The sequence below is a fragment of the Oncorhynchus mykiss genome, chromosome 9 (genome assembly GCF_013265735.2).
Source record: "Oncorhynchus mykiss isolate Arlee chromosome 9, USDA_OmykA_1.1, whole genome shotgun sequence".
Classification (NCBI taxonomy): Eukaryota; Metazoa; Chordata; class Actinopteri; order Salmoniformes; family Salmonidae; genus Oncorhynchus; species Oncorhynchus mykiss.
The window spans coordinates 15,951,834-15,979,801 of record NC_048573.1 but is presented as its reverse complement, the minus strand read 5'-3'; the positions used below and the strand labels follow the sequence as shown (position 1 = coordinate 15,979,801).

At 42.1% G+C, this 27,968-nt stretch overlaps 1 protein-coding gene across 1 annotated transcript; it reads left to right on the top strand.

The window, feature by feature from the left end:
• LOC110531609 (protein TEX261) lies at nt 1-27,874 on the top strand. Its single transcript, XM_021614897.2, has 6 exons — nt 1-194; nt 6,051-6,130; nt 6,472-6,625; nt 6,826-6,893; nt 7,390-7,492; nt 26,437-27,874. The coding sequence occupies exons 1-6, from the start codon at nt 125-127 to the stop codon at nt 26,550-26,552; spliced, it is 591 nt and encodes a 196-aa protein (XP_021470572.1). The 5' UTR covers nt 1-124; the 3' UTR covers nt 26,553-27,874.
• Nucleotides 27,875-27,968: the final 94 nt, after the last annotated feature.

Genomic DNA, 27,968 nt, shown 5'->3' with positions numbered 1-27,968 from the left:
GGCACACTGGATCCTTGAGGGGTGGAACTGACCATCCATCAGTTAGCTAAATTATTTCCAAGCGTAGCACTCACTGTCACTTTTGTTTTTTCATATGTATGTGTTTTATTTTACATGAAACGAGATGTGGTTTATTTATTTACTAAGTTGGCTGTCGTTGGTGATACAAATATCTTTCGTCACACTAGCAATTGGTGAGTTTACTTGTAACGTTACATGTGGAAGTTGTTAGCTTCGCCACATTGCCTTTATTTTCCCACTCGCCTTGTATTGATACCTGTCACTTTGACCTCGGCTCGGAATGACAAACAATCGACAATGTAGCGGAAGAAAATGTATTAAACTGACTTGCTAGGATAACATTAACCTTGTAGTTAGCAATGCACAGTGTGGCAAATTCCCATAGCTAGTTTGCTATCGAGCTAAAAGCCAACTCAATCAGGTAACTAGCTAATGTTAGCTATGGTTCATGTTCAAGAGAGTTTAAGCGAATCGACTAATACATTTCACGTGAAACGTTAGTAACCAATCATTTGACATTAAACTAGCCCAAGTCGTTGCCTATGTAACGTTAACCACTCATCCTGTCTTGCCTCAACCTTTTCATCCACCCTGCAACTTGTGACAAAGCTAACTATTGTTAGCTTGCTACCGAAATAGCTAACACCTGTACATTGTCATTGGGACAGTTCGTTTTGCAAGGGCGGTGCTCCGGGCGGGTGGAGACTATTGGAATAGTCTACAATTTGAAACTCCGCCGACCTGGGGCACTGGGCCATGTAAAACAAACTAGTGCTAGTGGCCCATGTTGTTGTTATGCAAGTGGCTAATGTATTAGCTAACTATATTTTACCACTGTTTACAAAAGTACTGTACCGTTACCGTATAGCCAATGAACTTTACAGAAAATCAATAGCTGGAGAGGACTATCTAGCACGCAACTGTTGCCCTGTCCACGTTGGCACTTTCAGAAAGTCATGATGTCATCTCACCTGGCAACGTTTAACCTCTGCCAGCTCGAGCATGCGTACCTGTGGAGGATGGGTTGCAACATTCCATTGCGTCTTGGGCCGAGTCATCAATGATTTATCTACTCAATAAAAAAAAAAACATGCTGCCTAAATCTCCACCAAATAAGTTATAAACTACTGTACAATAAGCTATGGGAGATGCCTGGTTTATACCCTTAAAAAAGTCTAATAGGCTATTAGGCTTAGCTTTGCAGATGGCTTTATACATTATTTTTTCCCCCTGCGCTACATAAATGTGTGTCTGTAAGCTTCGATGATAATACTAGTTTCAAAGTGATAGTCAGTGAACCTTGTTTTGTTACATAGGCATAAAAAATATCTCCTAAAATCCAATCTTGTTTGACAGTTAATGCGCATTATGACAGTGTCTATTTAGCAACTCATCAGCATATTTACTAATAACTAATAAATTAAGATAATCCATGTGGATGTAATGCTCTTTTTTTGGTGGTCTCTGGTACATTCTAATAATGCCTTCGTTCCATCTGAAATCCACAGCAAAATTATTGAATACTTTGAGTATTTACCTCCCAGATTGTAACACAATACCAGAACACGTTTGTCCAATCTAAATTACTGGAAATGTATGAATTCAGAAAGGGAACATTCAACTTAAAAAATAAAATAAAAACATTTAACCTGTCTTCTCTTGAGATAAAATCATTTTACTGCAAGATATGAATAGATACAATTGTTTGTTCTTCAAATGATGTATTTTATTAACTGAAATGAAATAAATAGCCCAAATTATCTTGAAAGAATACACTACCAGTCAAAAGAACAAAACAATCAAATAACACATGGAATCATGTAGTAACCACACTTTTGGCACACTCTTGGCATTCTCTCAACCAGCTTCATGAGTTACCTGGAATGCATTTCAGTTAACAGGTGTGCCTTAAAAGTTAATTTGTGGAATTTCTTTCCTTCGTAATGCGTTTGAGACAATCAATTGTGTTGTGACACGGTAGGGTTGGAATAAAGAAGATAGCCCTATTTGGTAAAATACCAAGTTCATATTATGGCAAGAACAGCTCAAATTAGCAAAGGGAAATGAAAATCAAATCTTGTTTGTCACGTGCTGAATACAACGGATGTAGATCTTAGTGAAATGATTACTTACCAACAATGCAGTTTTGAAGAAAAATACGTGTTAAGTAAAAAATAGGAAATAAGTCCAGGCAAATAGTCTGGGTAGCCATTGATTAGCTGTTCAGGAGTTTTATGGCTTGGGGTAGAAGCCGTTGAGAAGCCTCTTGGACCCAGACTTAGCGCTCCGGTACCACTTGCTGTGCGGTTGTAGAGAGAACAGTCTATGACTAGGTTGGCTGGAGTGACAATTTTTGGGACCTTCCTCTGACCGCCTGGTATGGAGGTTCTGGATGGCAGTAAGCTTGGCCCCAGTGATGTAGTGCCTTGCGGTCGGAGGCCGAGCAGTTGCCATACCAGGCAGTGATGCAACCAGTCAGGATGCTCTCGATGGTGCAGCTGGTGCAGCTGTAGAACCTTCTGTGGACCCATGCCAAATCTTTTCAGTCTCCAGAGGGGGAATAGGTTTTGTTGTTTTGTCGTGCCCTTTTCAAGACTGTCTTGGTGTGCTTTGACAATGATACTTTGTTGGTGATGTGGACACCAAGGAACTTGAAGCTCTCAACCTGCTCCACTACAGCTCTGTCGATCAGAATGGGTGCGTGCTCTGACAGTGTTAGGTCTACTCTTTTAGCTCAATGCGGAGGTTGCCTGTAATCCTTGGCTTCTGGTTGGGGCATGTATGTACAGTCACTGTGGGGACGATGTCTTTGATGCACTTATTGAGGAAGCCAATGGCTGATGTGGTGTCCTCCTCAATGCCATCAGAAGAACCCTGGAACATATTGCAGTTTGTGCTAGCAAAACAGTCCAGTAGCTTAGCATCTTCTTCATCTGATCACTTTTTTTTTTATTGACAGTCACTGGTGCTTCCTGCTTTAGTTTTTGCATGTAAGCAGGAATCAGGAGGATAGAATTATGGTCAGATTTTCCAAATGGAAGGAGAGCTTTGTATGCTTGCTTCTTTGTGTGTGGAGTAAAGGTGGTCTGGAGTTTTTTCCCCTCTGGTTGCACATTTACATGCTGGTAGAAATTAGGTAAAACAGATTTAAGTTTCCCTGCATTTAAGTCCCTGCCACTAGGAGCGCCGCCTCTTGATGAGCGTTTTCCTGTTTGTTTATGGCCGTATATAGCTCATTGAGTGCCGCCTTAGTGCCAGCATTGGTTTGTGGTGGTAAATAGGCGGCTACGAAGAATATATATGAAATCTCTCGAGACTTCCTCGAGACTTCCTTTGATATCGTGCACCAGTTGTTGTTTACAAATATACATAGTCCGGCACCCCTTGTCTTACCAGAGGCTACTGTTCTATCCTGTTGATACAGTGTATAGCCCGCCAGCTGTATTTTATTCATGTGGTTGTTCAGCCATGACTCGGTGAAACATAAGATATTAGTTTAAGGCTTCAAGCTTCCTTTTAAGAGGCATTTTCTCAGATTGAAGAATGAAGCAGGTTATATAACATGGGCTTTGCTACACAGAAAGCAGCATTTGACCACTCCATTGTCAACACTTTGATTAAATCAGTAGACCAAGATCCATATCTTTGAAAATACCATATCAGTATCATTAGCTTTTAAAACAATTCAGTCTGTTTTCTTTTATCAAGTTTTGGACCAGAGTGAGGCTGTCTCTCCACTAGCCTACCTATTGTTCCTGCAGTGAAGACGATTCACCATCTTCATTGAATGTTTTCATAATTTATCTGCAGATAATTGCCAAAAAGCCTACAAGTATGCAAATTAGGGAAGCAAATGAAAGGCTTTCTTACCTGTGCGATTCGGTAGGCTGCTGACGAGTCACTCACTTTTAACGTCACTGTCTGGCAAGTCCTGATAGACTTCATATCGAAAATACAAATTAGATCTTTAGTTTACTTGTCCCGATGTGATACCATGGACATATAACTACGTTGTATGATTTATGAATTGCAAGGATATGACATTGACTTTATTCAGTCAGTTCACCCCATTTATAATGTCAAGCTTGCTGCTCTTCTGTAAATAAGAATTTGTTCTTAACTGAAGGTTAAATAAATATTAGCCAAATTGTGCGCTGCCCTATGGGACTCCCAATCACGGCCGGAGGTGATATAGCCTGGATTTGAACCAGGGACTCTAGCGACGCCTCTTGCACTGAGATGCAGTGCCTTAGACTGCTGCACCACTCGGGGGCCCTATGTAGGGTGTTCAGCCATTACATTCGCCCACATTTGGCTCTGTGTAAACTACAATTGACACTGTTTTTAACGTCAATTATCGCTCTCTAAACGGTTTTGGAAACGTATATTGATATGACCTTCTTTCATTTCAGTGAAAAATAATCTTTCAAATAAAATATACAATTATTGTAGCAGTTTTGCACAGATCCTGTGTGCCTCCAGCTGACCAACTGCGCTTCCTCCTCAGCTCACACACAGGTGTTCGGAGCACGCTAGATAGCTAATTGGCGCAGGTGATGGCCTATGTCTACTGTCTGTCTTCTGTAAACGAGCGCTGTAACATGGAGATATGGCCATGTGGGAACACTAACCCTATAAAGGTGTATCAATGTACCTTTTTGGCTTTTGAAAATGATTGCTTGCTGATATGAATACGTTCCTTATTTTTCCAAAACATTACCGCAAGTAATGCGTGTACATTTTTTGTGCAATCGTCGGGGCTCTTAACAAATCTTCCCCTGTCAGAAGATACTATCGTCAGTATGCACCAAAGGAGTTAAGGTCTATGAATGGGGCTATGCTCCAGCACTTCCAATGTGCCAGAAAACAATAGGCTAAGTGGATTTTGACTCGTCGTTTCCACAATATATGGGACGTGCAAATTGACTCGCATGAATTATGGAGGAGCATCATGCTTTCCTCCCTCTGTGTGAAGGAATTTGACTACAACCACATCGTACACAACACATACACCCAGGTACCGGGAGGTGGGACAGACGGCAGACTGTCAAACCAGCACTGTTTCCCAGTCATTGCTCACTTTGACTGACAGGCACCTGTTCAATCAATAGATCGCTTGAAGATGCATATCGTTAATTCTAGCTGGAGGGCTCGGCAGACTTTTTTTCTGACCTGAGAATTGAAAAGTAACTTAGTTAATTTAAGTGGAAAAAGTACCCGACTGAAAATGAGTGTGTAACCAGCTGTACAGCCGACAGCCGGCGCTAGTGGAAAACTCTGGTCTGTGTGTAGAATGGTGGGGGAGTGCCTTGCCTTGCGTGATGAGATGCAGTGTTCTCCCGTGTGCTTGCCTGGGGTGTATCTGTCACCAGCTTCTCTTTGACCTAAATATTTTGACTTGTTATAGTGTCGTTGCCTCAAGTAGCCTCTTCTGGAAGCATGTTAGTAAATGTCTGCTTCTATCTAGGCTACCTTCAGTTTTTCAGGGGTTATTTTGTGTTGTGTGTGTTATTCCTCAATTTATCTCATCTCTCGTATGTTACAGTACAGTGCAGTCTATAGACGGGTTAGCTGACAACATCACCAAAACGATGCGCACTATTCAAATGGGGCAGAAGTCCGTGAGTTGCGATTCTAAACGGTCAGATAGCTATCAACCATGACAAGAAGCTGCCATGTGGGGAATTGTAGGAGTCCAATTCCATCTAGTTTTATCTTGTTCTTGACACCATGTCTTGTTTTGAGGTGTTTCTACTGATGGCAAAAATTTGCTAGCTAGCTAACCAATAACTGTAACAAAGTATTTGAGAGACAACAAGTGCTCATTGTGCAAATGTATTTATGTTTTCAATAAACATCGGAGACTTAATGTAGTTTATGTTACCTGTGAAAGCCAACCCTGTCTGTTTTACCTCATAGTGGCACAAGTGGCGGTTTTGTTGCTAAACGACCAACCTGTCTATGGACAAGCTGGTAATGCATTTGGTTTGTTCTTGTTATTTATTAGCATGTCTCTCCTCCCCCCCCAGCTGCTGGCCTGTATTATTTGGCAGAACTAATAGAAGAATACACAGTTGCCACTAGTCGAATAATAAAGTACATGATACTGGTGAGTAGTGTCTCTTGACTGATATCAATTCGAACACAATGCAAATGATTTCCTCTAGTAGCTCTTGTATTTAGAATGTCATGGAAACGGAGCTCTCTCACCACCCAATCTCTCTCCCTCCATTCCCTCATTTAATAGGGACTAGGAGTTTTTCCTGGTCACCACTTTACCTGACCAGGAGAAACTCCAAATCCTAGTTATAGCCTATAAGGTTCTGAGTTTTTCAAGATCATGTGATCAGGGAAAACCCCTGGCCCTTATGTCCTGTAAGCTTGACTCCCAGTCCAGATGTTTTGAAGAACTAGCAGCTAACCATTGCTCTGTGCATGCATCCTCTCTAGTTCTCCACAGGCGTGCTGTCGGGGCTGTACCTGTTTGAAGGCTTCCCATGGCTGATGATGGGCTGTGGTCTCTTCACCAACCTGGTGTACTTTGGCCTCCTGCAGACCTTCCCTTACATACTGCTGAGCTCACCTAACTTCATCCTCTCCTGTGGTGAGCATCAGAGACCGGCAGCTGCAGAGGCAGAAACCAGTGTGTAGTGGGGATAGTGTGTAGTGGGGATCTCTATGTTTAGACGTCTATGTACAATATGCTGGGACAGTAGTGTTTACCTGATCACGCAATCTGATACATGTTCAGGAGTTTAAACATTTGGCTCTCGCTCTCTCTCTGTCTGTCTCTCTCTCTCACAGTATTGGTGGTGCTGAACCACTACATGGCCTTCCAGTACTTTGCAGCAGAGTATTACCCCTTCTCAGAGGTAAGCTTAGGTCACACACTCTAAAGTAAGCCTAATCTGTGTTGATCACTCCTGAGCTCCAATGAGCAAAGTATTGCAGGGTACATATTCATTTATTCACTTAGCACATGACACAATGGAAGGGAGATGGCTTATACCTCACCAAGGGAAAGATGGTTGCTATGAAATAGAAAGCTCTGATTAGTTGGTCGGCCAGTCAATCAAGAAACCAAGTTATTATACTAACAGTCAATATAACACTACCTAGGACCTGAAGTTAGGAGCTGACCAGGAAAAACTCTCAGCCCTAGTTGTTAGCTCTAAGGCCCAGAGTTGTACCTGGTTAGGAAGAAATCATAGTCTTGCCTTGTACCCATGTGTCTCCTCTCTCCTAACCCTCCATGTCTCCATGTCTCCTCACCCTCCATGTCTCCATGTCTCCTCACCCTCCATGTCTCCTCTCTCCTCACCCTCCACGTCTCCTCTCTCCTCACCTCTACCTCTTCTATCCCTGAAGGTCCTTGCGTACTTCACCATCTGTCTGTGGATTATCCCCTTCTCGTTCTTCGTGTCACTCTCTGCTGGGGAGAACGTGCTTCCATCCACCATGCAGCAAGGAGGTGAGCTCTATGATACTGTTCACCTTGTGGTTAGACGACCCAGGTCGTCTTAATACTGTTCACCTTATGGTTGGACCAACCAGGTTGTCGTAATCAATCAAATGTATTTATAAAGCCCTTTTTACATCAGTCGATGTCACAAAGTGCTATACAGAAACCAGCCCAAAACCCCAAACAGCAAGCAACGCACCTGTAGAAGCACGGTGGCTAGGAAAAACTACCTAGGAAGAAACCTAGAGAGTAACCAGGCTCTGAGGGGTGACCAGTCCTCTTCTGGCTGTGCCGGGTGGAGATTATAACAGAACTCGACCAAAATGTTCAAACGTTCACAGATGACCAGCAGGGTCAGATGATAATAATCACAGTGGTTGTAAAGGATGCAACAGGAGTAACCTCAGGAGTAAATGTCAGTTGACTTTTCATAGCCGATCATTCAGAGTTAGAAACAGCTGGTGGGGTGGAGAGAGAGTCGAAAACAGCAGGTCCCAGACAAGGTAACATGTCCGGTGAACAGGTCAGGGTTTCATAGCCGCAGGCAGAACAGTTGAAACTGGAGCAGCAGCACGACCAGGTGGACTGGGGACAGCGAGGAGTCATCAGGCCAGGTAGTCCCAAGGCATGGTCCTAGGGCTCAGGTCCTCCGAGAGGAGAGAGAGAGAGAATTAGTGGGAGTCTACTTAAATTCTCACAGGACACCGGATAAGACCGGAGAAGTACTCCAGACTGACCCTATCCCCCGACACAAACTATTGGAGTATAATTACTGGAGGCTGAGACCGGAGGGATCGGCAGACACTGTGGCCCCGTCTGACTACCTCTGGACGTGGCCAACCAAGCAGGATATAACCCCACGCACTTTGCCAAAGCACGGCCCCCACACCACTAGAGAGAGACATTTTCTACCACAAACTTACCACCCAGAGGCAAGGCCGAGTATAGCCCACAAAGATTTCCTCCACAGCATAAACCAGAGGTTGGCACCAACCCTGACAGGAAGATCATGTCAGAGACTCAAGTGACGCACCCCTGATAGGGACTGCATGGAAGACCACCAGTAAGCCAGTGACTCAGCCCCCGTAATAGGGTTAGAGGCAGAGAATCCCAGTGGGGAGAGGGGAACTGGCCAGGCAGAGACAGCTAGGGTGGTTTGTCACTCTAGTGCTTTTCATTTCACCTTCACATCCCCGGGCCAGACTACACTCATAGGACCTACTGAAGAGATGAGTCTTCAATAAAGACTTAAAGGTCGAGACCGAGTCTGCGTCTCTGACATGGATAGGCAGACCATTCCATAAAAATGGAGCTCTATAGGAGAAAGCCCTGCCTCCAGCTGTTTTCTTAGAAATTCCAGGGACAATAAGGAGGCCTGCGTCTTGTGACCATAGAGCATTACGTCAGGACCAAATCAGAGAGATAGCTAGGCGCAAGCCCATGAAATGCTTGGTAGGTTAGCAGTAAAACCTTGAAATCATCCTTAGCCTTAACAGGAAGCCAGTGTAGTGAGGCTAGCACTGGAGTAATATGATCACATTTTTTTGGTTTTAGTCAAGATTCTAGAAGCCGTGTTTAGCACTAACTGAAGTTTATTTAGTGCTTTATCCAGGTAGCTGGAAGGTAGAGCATTGCAGTAGTCTAATCTAGAAGTGACAAAAGCATGGGTGAATGTTTCTGCATTTTTGGACAGAAAGTTTTAAGATTTTTGCAATGCTACATAGATTTTAAAAAGCTGTCCTTGAAACAGTCTTGATATGTTCGTCAAAAGAGAGATCAGGGTCCAGAGTAACGCCGAGGTCCTTTACAGTTTTATTTGAGATGACTGTACAACCATCAAGATTAATTGTCAGATCCAACAGAAGAACCCTTTGTTTCTTGGGACCTAGAACTAGCATCTCTGTTTTGTCCGAGTTTAAAATAACACAATGTGCCGCCATCTACTTCCTTATGTCTGAAACACAGGCTTCCAGGGAGTGCAATTTTGGGGCTTCACCGTGTTTCATTGAAATGTACAGCTGTGTATCGTCCGCATAGCAGTGAAAGTTAACATTATTTTTCCGAATGACATTACCAAGAGGTAAAATATATAGTGGAAACAATAGAGGTCCTTAAACGGAACCTTGAGGAACACCGACATTTAGTTGATTTGTCAGAAGATAAACCATCCAGAGACACTGATATCTCTCCGACAGATAAGATCTAAACCAGGCCAGAACTTGTCCGTGTAGACCAATTTGGGTTTCCAATCTCTCCAAGAGAATGTGGTGATCGATTGTGTCAAAAGCAGCACTAAGGTCTAGGAGCACGAGGACAGATGCAGAGCCTTGGTAATTAAAATGATGCAGAGCCTTGACGCCTTTAAAAGGTAATTTACCACTTTCGAGTGCAGTCTCAATGGTATAATGGGGTCTAATACCAGACTGAAACGTTTCATATACATTGTTTGTCTTTAGGAAGGCAGTGAGTTGCGGTGCAACAGCTTTTTCTAAAATCTTTAAGAGGAATGGGAGATTTGATATAGGCCGATTTTTAGTTTTTTTGTGCATTTTCTGAGTCAAGGTTTGGCTTTTTCAAGAGAGGCTTTATTACTTCCACTTTTAGTGAGTTTGGTACACATCCGCTGGATAGGGAGCCATTTATGTTCAACATAGGAGGGCCAAGCACAGGAAGCAGCTCTTTCGGTAGTTTAGTTGGAATAGGATCTAATATGCAACTTGAAATTTTAGAGGCCATGAGTATTTTCATGAATGTGTCAAGAGATATAGGATTAAAATAACTTGAGTCTCTCCCTTCATCCTAGGTCCTGGCAGTGTTGTCCAGACTCAGGACAACTGAGCTTTGGAGGAATACACAGATTTAAAGAGAAGTCTGTAATTTGCTGTCTAATGATCATGATCTTTTCCTCAAAAAAGTTCATGAATTTATCACTGCTGAAGTGAAAGCCATCCTCTCGGGGAATGCTGCTTTTTACTTAGCTTTGCGACAGTATCAAACATACATTTTGGATTGTTCTTATTCTCAATTAAGTTGGAAAAATAGAATGATCGAGCAGCAGTGAGGGCTCTTCGAGACTGTACGGTACTGTCTTTCCAAGCTAATCGGAAGACTCCCAGTTTGGTGTAGCGTCATTTCCGTTCCAATTTTCTCTAAGCTAGCTTCAGGGCTCGTGTATTTTCTGTATACCAGGGAGCTAGTTTTTTATGACAAATGTTTTTAGTTTTTAGGGGTGCGACTGCATCTAGGGTATTACGCAAGGTTAAATTAAGTTCCTCAGTTAGGTGGTCAACTAATTGTTGTACTCTGACGTCCTTGGGTAGGTGGAGGGAGTCTGGAAGGGCATCTAGGAATCTTTTGGTTGTCCGAGAATTTATAGCACGGCTTTTGACGATCCTTGGTTGGGGTCTGAGCAGATTATTTGTTGCGATTGTGAACATAATAAAATGGTGGTCCGATACTCAAGGACTATGAGGAAAAACATTAAGATCGATGGCGAAGTCGATGGCTCCGAAAGCCTTTTGGAGTGGGTCTGGACTTTTCCAGCAACAAAACGCACAGCAACACGTAAACAAGTCCACAAGTTGTGACAGGAAATTACATCAGCACTCAATTGGGTTCACCTTATGGTTGGACCAACCAAGTCGTCTTAATTCAGGATTGGTGTCCCGCTAGTGGGACAACTTCCGTTGAAACTGGAGGGTGCGCAATTCAAATAAATAATCATAAATATTATGGATTTTAAACATTTAGGTACATATAAAAGTGTCTTATATCGGCTGAAAGCTTAAATTCTTGTTACTTTAACTGCACTTTCTGATTTACAGTAGCTATTACAGAGAAAACCTGCCATGTGATTGTTTGAGGACGGCGCCCCACATCAAAATATTTTTCCACCGGCACAGGTTTCATACATTCACATATAACGATTAAATATTCACTTACTTTTTGAAAATCTTCCTCTGATTTGTCTTCCAAAGGGTCCCAGCTACAACATGTAGTGTCGTTTTGTTAGATAAAATCCTTCTTTATATCCCAAAAAGTCAGTTTAGTTGGCGCCATTGATTTGAGTAATCCACTCATTCAATTTGCAGAGAAAGGAATCTGAAAATCTACCCCTAAATTTGGTTTCAACAAGTCAAAATCCGTTTCTATTTGCTCCTCAGATACCCTAAAATGTAATCAAACTAATATTTATTTCGGAAAGAAGTATGTTCAATAGGAAACCGATTTTTAGCAGGTGCGTAATGTCTTTTAATGGCGCGTGCAAACATGAATTTCCAAGACTGTGTCCTTCTACTAAAAATGTTACAAGCCTGAAACCTTGAACATAGACTGACACCCCGTAGAAGCCTTAGGAATTGCACCCAGGGAGCTAATTTTCAGTATGGCATTTCTAAAAGGATGGTCTCTCAGAAAAGAATAATTCTGGTTGGTTTTTCTTTGGATTTTCTCCTACCATACAGTTGAAGTCGTAGGTTTACATAGAGTCATTAAAACTTGTTTTTCAACCACTCCACAAATGTATTGTTAATTAACAACTATAGTTTTGGCAAGTCAGTTAGGACATCTACTTCGTGCATGACGCAAGTAATTTTTCCAACAATTGTTTACAGACAGATTATTTCACTTATAATTCACTGTATCACAATTCCAGTTGGTCAGAAGTTTACATACACCAAGTTGACTGTGTCTTTAAACACCTTACACAATTCCAGAAAATGATGTCATGGCTTTAGAAGCCTCTTTGCGTGACATAATGGGAAAATCAGCCAAGACCTCAGAGAAAAACTGTAGACCTCAAGTCTGGTTCATCCTTGGGAGCAATTTCCAAACGCCTGAAGGTACCGCGTTCATCTGTACAAACAATAGTTTGCAAGTATAAACACCATGGGACCACGCAGCCGTTATACTGCTCAGGAAGGAGATGCGTTCTGTCTCCTAGAGATTAATGTACTTTTGTCTGAAAAGTGCAAATCAATCCCAGAACAACAGCAAAGGACCTTGTGAAGATGCTGGAGGAAACCGGTAAAAAGTATATATATCCACAGTAAAACGAGTCCTATATTGACAAAACCTGAAAGGCCGCTCAGCAAGGAGGAAGCCACTGCTCCAAAACCGCCATAAAAAAGCCAGACTACGGTTTGCATCTGCACATAGGGACAAAGATTGTACTTTTTGGCGAAATGTCCTCTGGTCTGATGAAACAAAAATAGAACTGTTTGGCCATAATGACCATCGTTATGTTTGGAGGAAAAGGGGGATGCTTGCAAGCTGAAGAACACCATCCCAACCGTGAAGCACAGGGGTGGCAGCATCATGTTGTGGGGTGCTTTGCTGCAGGTGGAACTGGTGCACTTCACAAAATAGATGGCATCCTGAAGGAGGAAAATTATGTGGATATATTGAAGCAACATCTCAAGACATCAGTCAGGAAGTTAAAGCTTGGTCGCAAATAGAGTTTTCCAAATGGACAATGACCCCAAGCATACTTCCAAAGATGTGGCAAAATGGCAACAAAGTCAAGGTATTGAAGTGGCCATCACAAAGCCCTGACCTCAATTCCATAGAAAATTTGTGGGCAGAACTGAAAAAGCATGTGCAAGCAAGGATGCCTACAAACCTGGCTCAGTTACACCAGCTCTGTCAGGAATGGGCCAGAATTCACCCAACTTATTGTGGGAAGCTTGTGGAAGGCTACCTGAAACGTTTGACCCAAGTTAAACAATTTAAAGGCAATGCTACCAAATACTAATTTAGTATATTTAAACTTCTGACCCACTGGGAATGTGATGAAAGAAATAAAAGCTGAAATAAATCATTCTCTCTACTATTATTCAGACATTTCACATTCTTAAAATAAAGTGGTGATGCTAACTGACCTAAGACAGGGAATCTTTACTAGGATTAAATGTCAGGAAATGTGAAACGCTGATTTTAAATGTGTTTGGCTAAGGTATATATAAACCTCCGACTTCAACTGTATCTATTGTGTTATATTCTCCTAAGTTATTTTAACATTTCTACAAACTTCTTGTTTTCTTTCCAATTGTACTAATTATGTGCTTATCCTGGCTTCAGGGCCTGAGCTACAGGCAGTTTACTTTGGGCACGTCATTCAGACAGAAAATGGAGAAAAAAGGGGCCCAGCCCTAAGTAGTTTTAATACTGTTCACCTTATGGTTGGACCAACGAGGTTGTCTTACATTTTTGTTCTAGCCCAGTACCAATGTAGCCTGGTTGTCATCCTTGTTCAACTATTACATTCCGCTCCTGCCATTTGCCAAAGAGACTGGCCTTTCGGCAATCTTCAAAGATGAACATTCTTTAATTTGATCCTGATTCGATAACACTCACAGCTATCATCCATTCACAATGTTTTTGCAAATTAGACTGATAGGAAAATATAAACTTTATTCATACATTTGATTGGAAACATTCTAACGTTGGGCATTCTGATGTTATATATTTCATTATAACTTTGGGTTTAGGGAGAACACGAGGATTCCCGTTTCTTGCATTTTTACCACCAGCCAATGTGATCGCAAAGATTTTTATTTTTTTCTTGCTCAAAATAAATTACCAAGCTATATTGCTACTTCTGGGACACGCATTGGGCTAGGCTACTGGTTCAACAGCTATGAGAGGAATACAGAGAGGATGGAAGAGGGAGAGGCCAGTAGAGATGCCAGCGGAGACGTGTGAATTGCGCTAGAAGGGAACAGTGAAGACTGGAGTGTAAATTAGAAGTTCATTCCTAGGTGGATTAGGGCTAATTAATCCACCATTTGTATACTAGCATATACATTAGGCCTAGTCTACTAGGGTGAATTTAGGCCACCACCTGTGCCATGCATGCCAGAGCACATTTTTTGGGGGTCTGACACATTTTGTGCCAATGAATTGAAGTTGGACATGGCCAAATGCGTCAAGTTTAATAAAATGTGCAATTAAGTCTACACTAACTTTTTCCACTAGTGGCACTGGTGCTACAAATGTTTGAATATGGTTTCAATAGCTAATTTCTATTTTATTTAACCATTTTAACTAGGCAAGTCAGTTAAGAACAAATTCCTATTTACAATGACGGCCTACGCCGGCCAAACCCTAACCCGGGCGACGCTGGGCCAATTGTGCGCCGCCCTATGGGACTCCCAATCACGGCCGGTTGGGATACAGCCTGGAATCGAACCAGGGTCTGTAGTGACGCCTCTAGCACTGTGATGCAGTGCCTTAGACTGTTGCATGATTTACATTTGAAATAATTGATTAAAACTTGGCCTGTCCAATAATGGGCCTGCATTCCACATAAAACCAGGCTAATAATTACTAGCCATCTCTTAAATTAGCATGCCCTTGTGTTTTTAAATTGATTTGGACTTTTAAAATAAAGTGCAAAATAACCTTTCCATCTACCCGAAGACAATTATTTTGTATTTTATTAGGATTGCCATTAGCCGTTGCAAAAGCAGCAGCTACGCTTCCTGGGGTCCACATAAAACATGAAACAATACAGAAAATGAATAGACAAGAACAGTAGCATGTGATTTTCATTAGCATCGCTAATTGCTACACAAAGTGGTAGACATATAGGGCCTACTCGTACCGCACACAGCAGGGCTCGACATTCAAATATATTTGCCAGTGGCACACCGGGCCAGTGCCAACTGAAAGCTACAGGCCGGAATAAATAAAAAAATACTGGCAGGGTCCATATCTCACAGGAAAGTGAATGATCCGTGCATAATTTCAGTAACAGGTGATTTTCTTTCATTTGCGAGCTGAGCAAGTAGCCTGAAAAAGTAGGACTTTTTCAAGCACTTAGTTGCAATTGATGAAGAATTGAATTGAAGAAACTCAAAGAAAAACAAAGTGTTAAACGAAACGTGAAGCTCAATGAAGTGCTGACAAGGATCTACATTTTTATATTTAATTGTTGTAATAGCCTATAGGTAAAAATATATAATAACCTCAATGTATGCAACAAAATATGCATTACCATTAATAGGCCTACACAATGGAATTATACATTGACATTTATTTTTACATTCTAAAATATGTGGGCAAAATGTGGACCAACATTTCTAAAAACATGTTTTAACTTTTGTAATTATGGGGTATTGTGTGTAGATCTGGGGGGGGGGGGGATCAATGCAATCCATTTTGAATTCAGGCTGTAACACAAGAAAATGTGGAATAAGTCAAGCGGTATGAATAGTTCCTGAAGGCACTGTATGTGTGCAGCGCGCGTGTGATAAATAATCGACATAACGAACAAACGGCTCCAGGAATCAATCCGTTTTTTTTAAATCAATTGTATAGCCTAGATTAAAAATTATTACAATATTTTTCTTTCACTTGCGCAAGCGCGCCACTGACGGGGATGATCGACAGGCCCGGAGGGTTTCCAAAACCGGGCAGCCCTGTATGTGGAGCCCTGACACACACAGAAGGGCATTCCTGTGCCGTTGTTGCCTCCTTAGAAAGTTGCCTTATTTTTGGTCAATTGCACATTACTGTTTGAATAAATCATGATAATAAAACAAATTAAGCAAATTGTCTAACCCAAAAATAACGTGACCAGGTAAGAGAAATTCACTGGCGCCCTTTTGAACAATTAAAAAAATGTGTGTTGCACTACCAAGTCTAACAGTCACATTTGGTCGTAGTATCGAACCCTTTATAGTGCCGAGGCCTATTTAATGAAACCCTGGCTGTTGATGTAGGCAACCGATAGCAAAGCAGGGAATCCCCAATTCCCCACTGATCTCCTTTTTGAAAATGGCAAGTTAATTTTCTCATCCATAAATGCATATCAAGTGCAAGTACGCTGGAGGGCCTTTTCATTAGGAGGGAAGTCTACTGTGGATAGCTAAAATAATGATTATGATCACGTTCTCTCAATTGTATAGGTGTCCCCATAGGCCAAATATAACATTTGGCAGCCACGCACGAGTGACCAGTGTAGCCTTTTATCGTCTACAGTCGTGGCCAAAGGTTTAGAATGTCACATTAATTTTCATAAAGTCTGCTGCCTCAGTTTGTATGATGGCAATTTGCATATACTCCAGAATGTTATGATCAGTGATCAGATGAATTGCAATTAATTACAAGGTCCCTCTTTGCCATGCAAATTAAATGAATCCCCCAAAAACATTTCCACTGCATTTCAGCCCTGCCACAAAAGGACCAGCTGACATGTCAGTGATTCCCTTGTTAACACAGGTGTGAGTGTTGACGAGGACAAGGCTAGATATCACTCTATCATGCTGATTGAGTTCGAATAACAGACTGGAAGCTTCAAAAGTAGGGCGGTGCTTGGAATCATTGTTCTTCCTCTGTTAATCATGGTTACCTGCAAGGAAACATGTGCTGTCATCATTGCTTTGCGCAAAAAGGGCTTCACAGGCAAGGATATTGCTGCCAGTAAGAATGCACCTAAATCAACCATTTATCGGATCATCAAGAACTTCAAGGAAAGCGGTTCAATTGTTGTGAAGAAGGCTTCAGGGTGCCCAAGAAAGTCCAGCAAGAGCTGGTTGATTCAGCTGCAGGATCGGGGCACCACCAGTACAGAGCTTGCTCAGGAATGGCAGCAGGCAGGTGTGAGTGCATCTGCACGCACAGTGAAGCGAAGACTTTTGGAGGATGGCCTGGTGTCAAGAAGGGCAGCAAAGAAGCCACTTCTCTCCAGGAAAAACATCAGGGACAGACTGATATTCTGCAAAAGGTACAGGGATTGGATTGCTGAGGACTGGGGTAAAGTCATTTTCTCTGATGAATCCCCTTTCCGATTGTTTTGGGGCATCTGGAAAAAAGCTTGTCCGGAGAAGATGGGATTGATGGGTCCATTTAGGGTGTGTGTGCGAGTTCGCTAATTCTTTCTAAGCCTACGTCCATTCAGAAGGTTTCCTAAAATAGCCTGTATGGACTCCATCTCTTAAGAGAGGAGGGACTAATAATAGAATAGAAATGAGCATAATAAAATAAAAATGTCAGCAAGTCATGATGACCAACATACTGTGTATTCAAACCACTTGACTTTTTCCACATTTTGTTATGTTACAGCCTTATTCTAAAATGGATTAAATGGTTTTTTTTTTCCCCCCCCTCATCAATCTACACACAATGCCACATAATGACAAAGCAAAAACAGGTATTTAGAAATGTTAAAAAAAAAAAAATGGAAATATGACATTTACATAAGCATTCAGACCCTTTACTCAGTACTTTGTTGAAGCACCTTTGGCAGCGATTACAGCCTCGAGTCTTCTTGGCACAGCATGGCAGACATGTATTAGGGGAGTTTCTCCCATTCCTCTTGGCATATCCTCTCAAGCTCTGTCAGGTTGGATGGGGAGCGTTGCGGCACAGCTATTTTCAGATCACTCCAGAGATGTTTGATCGGGTTCAAATCCAAATCAAATCACATGTTATTTGCCACATACACATGGTTTGCAGATGTTAATGCAAGTGTAGCAAAATGCTTCCGACAGTGCGGTAATATCTAACAAGTAATCTAACAAATTCACAATAACTACCTTATATGCTCAAATGTAAGGGATGGAATAAGACTATGTACATATAAATATATGGATGAGCGATGGCCGTGCGGCATAGGCAAGATGCAATAGATGGCATAAAATACAGTATATACATATGAGATGAGTAATGTAGGATATGTATACATTATTAAAGTGGCATTATTTAAAGTGACTAGTGATACCTATCTGATTGACCTTTAGCCATGTATTCATACATTTTGTGAAAGTGTGATAAGTGGTGCAGTTATGTGTGTCTGATGGCAGTGTATTCCAGACATTGGAAGCTCTCACAGAGAAAGCAGATTTACTAAAGGTGCTTTTCCTTAACGGAACTATACAGTCACCTCTTGTGGCAGACCTTGTGGATCTGCTGCCACATGTTTGGGTTTTCTGTTTAACAAAAATACAGAGTGGAGGGGGAGCCAGGCCATTTAGGATCTTGAATACAAGACATGCGTTGGTGTATTGCACAAGATTTTCCCAACTCAGGAGCTCATGCTTTCTGAGGATGTAACAGTGATGATGGCTATTGGGCTTCCTTTTTCACATGCTTTTTTAAAAGAGAGGTTGGAATCAAGTATGATGCCAAGGTACTTAAAATCAGATACCACCTGGAGCTTCTCCCCTGACACATCGACATCTGGCTCAGTAGCATCTGTTGCCCTCTTTGTGAAGAACATGCAAACAGTTTTTTTCACATTGAGATGCAAACACGAGTCACTGAGCCACTTTGTAACCTGGACCATTACAGTAGTGAGTTCTTGTGCAGCTTGTTGTTTGCTCTTTGCATGCACAAATAGCACTGTATCATCTGCATACATTTGAACTTCAAGCCCAGTACAGACAGAAGGCAGATCATTAATGTACAGGCTGAACAGGAGGGGCCCCAGTATTGACCCTTGGGGCACACCCACATCATAGCTAAGAGTGGGCGACAGCTCATTGCTCACTCTGACACACTGAGTTCTGCCTTCAAGGTATGATGGTCTTCGACAATTTTGTGATGAGAATATCATGGTTAACAGTATCAAAAGCCTTCCTTAGGTCCAGAAACACAGCCCCAACAACGCCCCCTTTGTCCATCTTGGACTTCACATTTTCCAGAAGAAAGCAGTTGGCCGTTTCTGTGGAGTGTTTTGCTGCCAAACTGCATGGGGTGTAATGTGAAGGGGCTGTTGTTGAGGTGGGCAATCAGTTGTTACACACTTTTCAACAACCTTTTCAACAACCTTTGACACCACAGGTAGTATACTAATGGGCCTGTAGTTACTCATGTCAGCAGGGTCGCCCGATTTAAAGATGGCAGGTATAATGGCCCGACTTCCATACCCTTGGAAACACCCGAGACCAATAGATGTGTTGGTGACCTTAGTAATGGGGCCAATGAGTGACTCTTTGTAGTTTTTAAGAAAGGTAGAGTTCTTTAGTGAGCTAATCACCTTGTTCACCTTTGACTCAGAAACCTCCCTTATGATGAAGACAGGTTGAGTGTCATTCACTAGCACTGAGCCCAAGAAACCAGTGGAAGGGTTCTGTGTCAGTACCCTGACAGAGTCAATAAAGTAGGAATTGAAGGCTATTGCTATTTCGACTGCATCCTGTGTTTGTTATTCACCATGATTTCTAGTATTTTTGCAGTGTTACTATGGTCTTTCCCTGTTAACCTTTTTAGATTCTCCCAGATCAATTTAGAATTTCCCTTTGCTTCACCAATTATGTTAATACATTTTTTTGCCTTGGCCTGTCTGATTTCCTTCATCACCTTATTTCTCAACGTGGTAAACTGTCAAACTGTCATGTCTGTCATGCTCTAATTTGGATCTTAGGGCTATTTTTAGAGCATAATCTCGTTCTTTCATCAATTTCCAGATTTCTCCATTTAGCCAAGGAAGAGTGCTCTTTTGGCCAGGTTTGGATTTGATTTTCTTTAGGAAACCACTTATTGTAGTCTGGATTGTGGATAGAAAAACCTGACTATCAGCTTCCATGTCTGTATAGGACAAGAGAGCATTCCAGTTAATTCCCGTAATTGCGTTTTCAAAATAGTTTAATTCACTCTTAAGTATTCTTAGTTCATCCGGCTTTCTAACAGTAGAGAGGTTAAACCTGCTCTTAGACAGCTTTCTGGCTATAAGTGTCAGATTATGATCAGATAGCCCAGTAACCATATTGAATGATTTAGTCACTCTCTCTGGTTTATTACTGAACACCAGTTCAATCTGTGTTTTAGAGCAACAAGTCACCCTGGTTGGCCCTTTAACTAGCTGTGTGAGGTCAAGGTATTAGTGATCCATTTGAGGGTTTTCCTACAGACTTGTCTTCATAATTCATGTTAAAATCTCCCATTAAGATGACCTCTTTCCCAAAATCACATTCCCTAAGCATGTTATTAAACTGATCAAAAAACAGACTTTTGGTGGAAGGTGGCCTATACATTCCAATAAGGGTAAAATACATTTGAGTGAGAGGTTGTTTTCCTGACACCACTCTCCGAGTGCCCTCACCTCCTCCCTGTAGACTGTCTCGTCGTTGTTGGTAATCAAGCCCACTAATGTTGTGTCGTCTGTGAACTTGATGATTGAGTTGAAGGCGTGCATGGCCACGCAGTCATGGGTGAACAGGGAGTACAGGAGGGGGTTGAGCATGCACCCTTGTGGGGCCCCAGTGTTGAGGATCAGCGAAGTGGAGATGTTGTTTCCTACCCTCATCACCTGGGGGGCGGCCCGTCAGAAAGGCCAGGACCCAATTGCACAGGGCGGGGTTGAGACCCAGGGTCTTAAGCTTAATGATGAGCTTGGAGGGTACTATGTTGAATGCTGAGCTGTCGTCAATGAACATCATTCTTACATAGGTATTCCTCTGATCCAGATGGGATAGGGCAGTGTGCAGTAGAGGTCGACCGATTTTATGATTTTTCAAAACCAATTATCGGAGGACCAAAAAAAAGCCGATACCGATTTAATCGGACCATTTTTTAAATATATATGTGTATATATATATATATGTGTATGTATGTATGTATGTATGTATGTATGTATGTGTGTGTGTGTAATAATGACACTTACAACAATACTGAATGAACAATGAACACCTATTTTAACTTAATATAATACATCAATAAAATCTATTTAGTCTCAAATAAATAATGAAACATGTTCAATTTGGTTTAAATAATGCAAAAACAGTGTTGGAGAAGAAAGTAAAAGTGCAATATGTGCCATGTAAAAAAGCTAACTTTTAAGTTCCTTGCTCAGAACATGAGAAAATATGAAAGCTGGTGGTTCCTTTGAACATGAGTCTACAATATTCAATATGCCTGCCACCACTCAGTCAGACTGCTCTATCTAATCATAGACCTCATTATAATATAATAACACACAGAAATACAAGCCTGTAGGTCATTAATATGGTCAAATCCAGAAACTATCATTTAGAAAACAAAACGTTTATTCTTTCCGTGAAATACGGAACCATTCCGTATTTTATCTAACGGGTGGCATCCATAAGTCTAAATATTCCTGTTACATTGCACAACCTTCATTGTTATGTCATAATTACGTAAAATTCTGGCAAATTAGTTTGCAACGAGCCAGGTGGCCCAAACTGTTGCATATATACTGACACTGTGTGCAATGAATGCAAGAGAAGTGACACAATTTCCATAGTTTAATATTGCCTGCTAATATGAATTTCTTTTAGCTAAATATGCAGGTTTAAAAAAATATCTGTGTATTGATTTCAAGAAAGGCATTGATGTTTATGGTTAGGTACATTCATGCAACGATTGTGCTTTTTTTCACAAATGAGTTTTTGTTAAATCATCCCCCGTTTGGCGAAGTTGGCTGTCTTTGTTAGAAATAAATTGTCTTCACACCCAAACTGCTGCGTATACCCTGACTCTGTTGCACAGAGCGCAAGAGAAGTGACACAATTTCTCTAGTTAAAATAAATTAATGTGAGCAGGCAATATTAACTAAATATGCAGGTTTAAAAAGATATACTTGTGTATTGATTTTAAGAAAGTCATTGATGTTTATGGTTAGGTACATTGGTGGAACGGCAGTGCTTTTGTGTGTGAATGCGCTTGTTAGATCACCCGTTGGGCGAAGTAGGCTGTGATTCAACGCTAAATTAACAGGCACCGCATCGATTATATGCAACGCAGGACAAGCTAGATAAACTAGTAATATCATCAACCATGTGTAGTTAACTAGTGATTATGTTAAGATTGATTGTTTTTTATAAGATACGTTTAATGCTAGCTAGCACCTTATCTTGGCTGCTTGCTGCACTCGCATAACAGGTAGTCAGCCTGCCACGCAGTCTCCTCGTGGGGTGCAATGTAATCAGCCATGATCGGTGTCCAAAAATGCAGATTACGATTGTTATGAAAACTTGAAATCGGTCCTAATTAATCGGCCATTCCGATTAATCGGTCGACCTCTAGTGTGCAGTGTGATGGTGATTGCATCGTCTATGGACCTGTTGGGGCGGTATGCAAACTGAAGTGGGTCTAGGGTGGCAGGTAAGGTGGAGGTGATATGATCCTTGACTAGTCTCTCAAAGCACTTCATGATGAAAGAAGTGAGTGCTACAGGGCGATAGTCATTTAGTTCAGTTATCTTTGCCTTTGGTATAGGAACAATGGTGGCCATCTTGAAGCATGTGTGGGACAGCAGACTGGGATAGGGAGCTCTGTCCGGGCTCTGGATGGGTCACTCAAGGACATTGAGACTTGTCCCGAAGTCACTGCTTCATTCTCTTGGCTGTGTGCTTAGGGTCGTTGTCCTGTTGGAAGGGGAACCTTTGCCCCAGTCCGTGGTCCTGAGCACAAGGATCTCTCTGTACTTTGCTCTGTTCATCTTTGTCTCTCCTGACTAGACTCCCAGTCCCTGATGCTGAAAAACAGCCCCACAGCATGATGCTGCCACCACCATGCTTCACCTCAGGGATGGTGCCAGGCTTCCTTCAGACCTGACGCTTGGTATTCAGGCCAAAGAGTTCAATCTTGGTTTCATCAGATCAGAGAATGTTTCTCATGGTCTGAGAGTATTTAGGTGCCTTTAGGAGTGGCGTCCGTCTGGCCACTCTATCATTAAAGGCCTGATTGGTGTTGTGGTGCAGAGATGGTTGTCCTTTTGGGAGGTTCTCCCATCTCCACAGGAGAACTCTGGAGCTCTGTCAGAGTGACCATTTGGTTCTTGGTCACCTCCCTGACCAAGGCCCTTCTCCCCCGATTACTCAGTTTGGCCAGGCGATCAGCTCTAAGAAGAGTCTTGGTGGTTCCAAACTTCTTCCATTTAAGAATGATGGATGCCATTGTGTTCTTGGGGACCTTCAATGCTGCAGCAATTTTTTGGTAACCTTCCCCAGATCTGTGCCATGACACAATCCAGTCTCGGAGCTCTACAGACAATTCCTTCAACCTCATGGCTTGGTTTTTTGCTCTGACATTCACTGTCAACTGTAAGACCTTATATAGACAGGTGTATTCCTTTCCAAATCATGTTCAATAAATTGATTTTACCACAGGTGGACTCTAATTTTATTTATTTTGTATTTATTTCCCCTTTATTTAACCAGGTAGGCAAGTTGAGAACAAGTTCACATTTACAATTGTGACCTAGCCAAGATAAAGCAAAGCAGTTCGACACATACAACGACACAGAGTTACAAATGGAGTAAAACAAACATACAGTCAATAATACAGTAGAAACAAGTCTATATATGATGTGAGCTAATGAGGTGAGATAAGGGAGGTAAAGGCAAAAAAGGCCATGGTGGCGAAGTAAATACAATATAGCAAGTAAAACACTGGAATGGGTAGATTTGCAGTGGAAGAATGTGCAAAGTAGAAATAAAAATAATGGGGTGCAAAGGAGCTAAATAAATAAATAAATAAAATCAATACAGTAGGGAAAGAGGTAGTTGTTTGGGCTAAATTATAGGTGGGCTATGTACAGGTGCAGTAATATGTGAGCTGCTCTGACAGCTGGTGCTTAAAGCTAGTGAAGGAGATAAGTGTTTCCAGTTTCAGAGATTTTTGTAGTTCGTTCCAGTCATTGGCAGCAGAGAACTGGAAGGAGAGGCGGCCAAAGAAATAATTGGTTTTGGGGGTGACCAGAGAGATATACCTGCTGGAGCGCGTGCTACAGGTGGGTGATGCTGTGGTGACCAGCGAGCTGAGATAAGGGGGGACTTTACCTAGCAGGGTCTTGTAGATGACATGGAGCCAGTGGGTTTGGCGACGAGTATGAAGCGAGGGCCAGCCAACGAGAGCGTACAGGTCGCAATGGTGGGTAGTATATGGGGCTTTGGTGACAAAACGGATGGCACTGTGATAGACTGCATCCAATTTGTTGAGTAGGGTATTGGAGGCTATTTTGTAAATGACATCGCCGAAGTCGAGGATCGGTATGCTGGTCAGTTTTACAAGGGTATGTTTGGCAGCATGAGTGAAGGATGCTTTGTTGCGAAATAGGAAGCCAATTCTAGATTTAACTTTGGATTGGAGATGTTTGATGTGGGTCTGGAAGGAGAGTTTACAGTCTAACCAGACACCTAGGTATTTGTAGTTGTCCACGTATTCTAAGTCAGAGCCGTCCAGAGTAGTGATGTTGGACAGGCGGGCAGGTGCAGGCAGCGATCGGTTGAAGAGCATGCATTTAGTTTTACTTGTATTTAAGAGCAATTGGAGGCCACGGAAGGAGAGTTGTATGGCATTGAAGCTTGCCTGAAGGGTTGTTAACACAGTGTCCAAAGAAGGGCCAGAAGTATACAGAATGGTGTCGTCTGCGTAGAGGTGGATCAGAGACTCACCAGCAGCAAGAGCGACATCATTGATGTAAACAGAGAAGAGAGTCGGTCCAAGAATTGAACCCTGTGGCACCCCCATAGAGACTGCCAGAGGTCCGGACAGCAGACCCTCCGATTTGACACACTGAACTCTATCAGAGAAGTAGTTGGTGAACCAGGCGAGGAAATCATTTGAGAAACCAAGGCTGTCGAGTCTGCCGATGAGGATGTGGTGATTGACAGAGTGGAAAGCCCTGGCCAGATCAATGAATAAGGCTGCACAGTAATGTTTCTTATCGATGGCGGTTAAGATATCGTTTAGGACCTTGAGGTGCACCCATGACCAGCTCTGAAACCAGATTGCATAGCAGAGAGGGTATGGTGAGATTTTGAAATGGTCGGTAATCTGTTTGTTGACTTGAGACCGTAGAAAGGCAGGGTAGGATAGATATAGGTCTGTAGCAGTTTGGGTCAAGAGTGTCCCCCCCTTTGAAGAGGGGAATGACCGCAGCTGCTTTCCAATCTTTGGGAATCTCAGATGACACGAAAGAGAGGTTGAACAGGCTAGTAATTGGGGTGGCAACAATTTTGGCAGATAATTTTAGAAAGAAAGGGTCCAGATTGTCTTGCCCGGCTGATTTGTAGGGGTCCAGATTTTGCAGCTCTTTCAGAACATCAGCTGACTGGATTTGGGAGAAGGAGAAATCGGGAAGGCTTGGGCGAGTTGCTGTGGGGGGGTGCAGTGCTGTTGACAGGTTTAGGGGTAGCCAGATGGAAAGCATGGCCAGCAGTTGAAAAATGCTTATTGAAATTCTCAATTATTGTGGATTTATCAGTGGTGACAGTGTTTCCTATCTTCAGTGCAGTGGGCAGTAATGAAGTTGTAGAATGGAAACAGGATGCACCTGAGCTCAATTTCGAGTCTTATAGCAAAGGGTTTGAATACTAATGTCAATGTGATATTTCAATTTTTTCTGCAGTATTGTGTGTAGATTGCTGAGGAAAAAATACTATGTAATCTGTTTTAGAGTAAGGCTGTAACAAAATGTGGAATTAGTCAAAGGGGTATGAATACCTTCTGAAGGCACTATATGTTGCGAGGAATGGCGACAGGTGCCAGTTTCTTTCCTCGTTCTTGGCATGCAACTGAAGCAAACCGTATTTGAATTGAACCTTGTAGGCTAATATTTTCTGTATCATTATTACACTCTCATTATGGAGTCCTCTCTAGCCACTTTGAACAACATGATCTTGCATTGACACTTCTCACAAGCACTTCATAACGGAAGTTTTTATTGTTGTTCTTAACTTTCTAACTCTATATTGCGCCAAATGTTGTTGTTTCCAAATACCAATCAGCAACTGCACCTTAAACCCAGTTGCACATTGAACATTAAGATTGCCGAAATACCAGTCTCTCTGGCAAATGACACGAGTGGAATGCTAGCTAAAAAGACTGGTTCCCGAACTAGCACCAACGCACCTGATTCAACAAATCATCAAGCCCTGGATTAGTTGATTCAGGTGTGCCAGGATTGAAAGATATTGCCATTTTCACAAAGTGAATTGATGGTCAGTTATTTAATGACCTTTTTTGATATTTCTCACCCTCTCTAGATGACGTGGTCTCAAATTACTTCACCAAGGGAAAGAGGGGCAAGCGGTCCGGAATCCTGCTCATCTTCTCATTCCTAAAGGAGGCGGTGTTGCCTAGTCGACAGAAGATGTACTGATGCTCTACCTGGGGGTTTGGGTGGGGGTGGGGGGGGGATAGATTTGGGAAGGGACTAAAGGAGAGGTGGCGGAGGAGGAGGGAAGAAAAGGAGGAGGAAGGAGAGTGCATCGTAGCAGAGCAGATGAGAGCTCCCACTATTACTACGGACTAGCAGCAGTGCGTTTTACAGGACTGATACATCTCTCTTACTCTCTCTGTGTCCGAAATGGCACCCTATTCCCTATATAGTACACTTATATATATATATATATAGTACACTATATAGGGTATCCATGTCGGTCTGTGATGACGACTGCCAATGAACAACTGAAGACTTCTCCCTCCCTCTCTGGCTCCTGTTCTCCAGCTACAGTAAAAGCCTCTGTAGGCTCTACTCCAACACTCTTCGGTTCTGTTTTATAAAGGTTTGTTAAGGAAACTACGTGCTGGTGTGAGTCATCTAGGCCGTATTCATTAGCGCAAAATGGAAACGAGCGTTTCTTATTGGACAAGTTCATGTTGTTCCCTCTGTTTATAGTCAGTTGTCTTCTGTTTGGTGCCTAATGAATAACAGCTAAGTGGAGAAGTCAGGTTGGAAGTGAGAATGAGAACAAGGTTGGGGTAAAACTAAGCCAGATAGGATCTCTTGAATGAGTCCAAATGGCACCCTATTTCCTACATAGTGCACTTCTTTTGACCTGAGTCCCATGGGCCCTGGTCAAAAGTAGTACACTATATAGGGAATAGGGTACCATTTGGGACACAACCCTTGTCTTGTCTTGTGTGCTGGGCCGTTAACTCCCTGCAAGTATGGGGTCGCCTATAACCCAATGTTTGTACGTGGACCCATAGGAATGCATTTTTTTGTTGTTTCTTCACTGTTCCCCATTCATTGACTTTATCGTTATAAAATTACTTATTCTCCTGAACTGTTTAAAAGAAGAAAAAAAACTTAAATAATATATAAGTGATTTTTTTTTTGGGGGGGGGGGGGGGGGGGGTATCAATTGATAGAAAAAACTGAACAAACAAACATTCCCACAAATACTTGTGCAATGATTTCTGTATGCCTGTTATGGCTGAATCTGGGTTTGTTTAGAGGGAGGAACTGATCATGTGATTATTAAAGAGGCAGTACATGGTGTGAGACTCATCACTGATTGGTTGTTTGGAAGATGCATGGTATAAGACTGATTAGCTGTGAGGCAGGGTACAGTGCCTTCAGAAAATATTCACACCCCTTGACTTTTTACACATTTTGTCGTTCTGCAGCCTGAATTTAAAATGAGTTAAATAGAGATTTGGAATTAGCTTTTGAGATGTTTTACAAATGTAATAAAAATGAAAGCTGAAATAAGTATTCAACCCCTTTGTTATGGCAAACCTAAATAAGTTCCGGGCTAAAAATGTGCTTAACAAATCACACAAGTTGCAT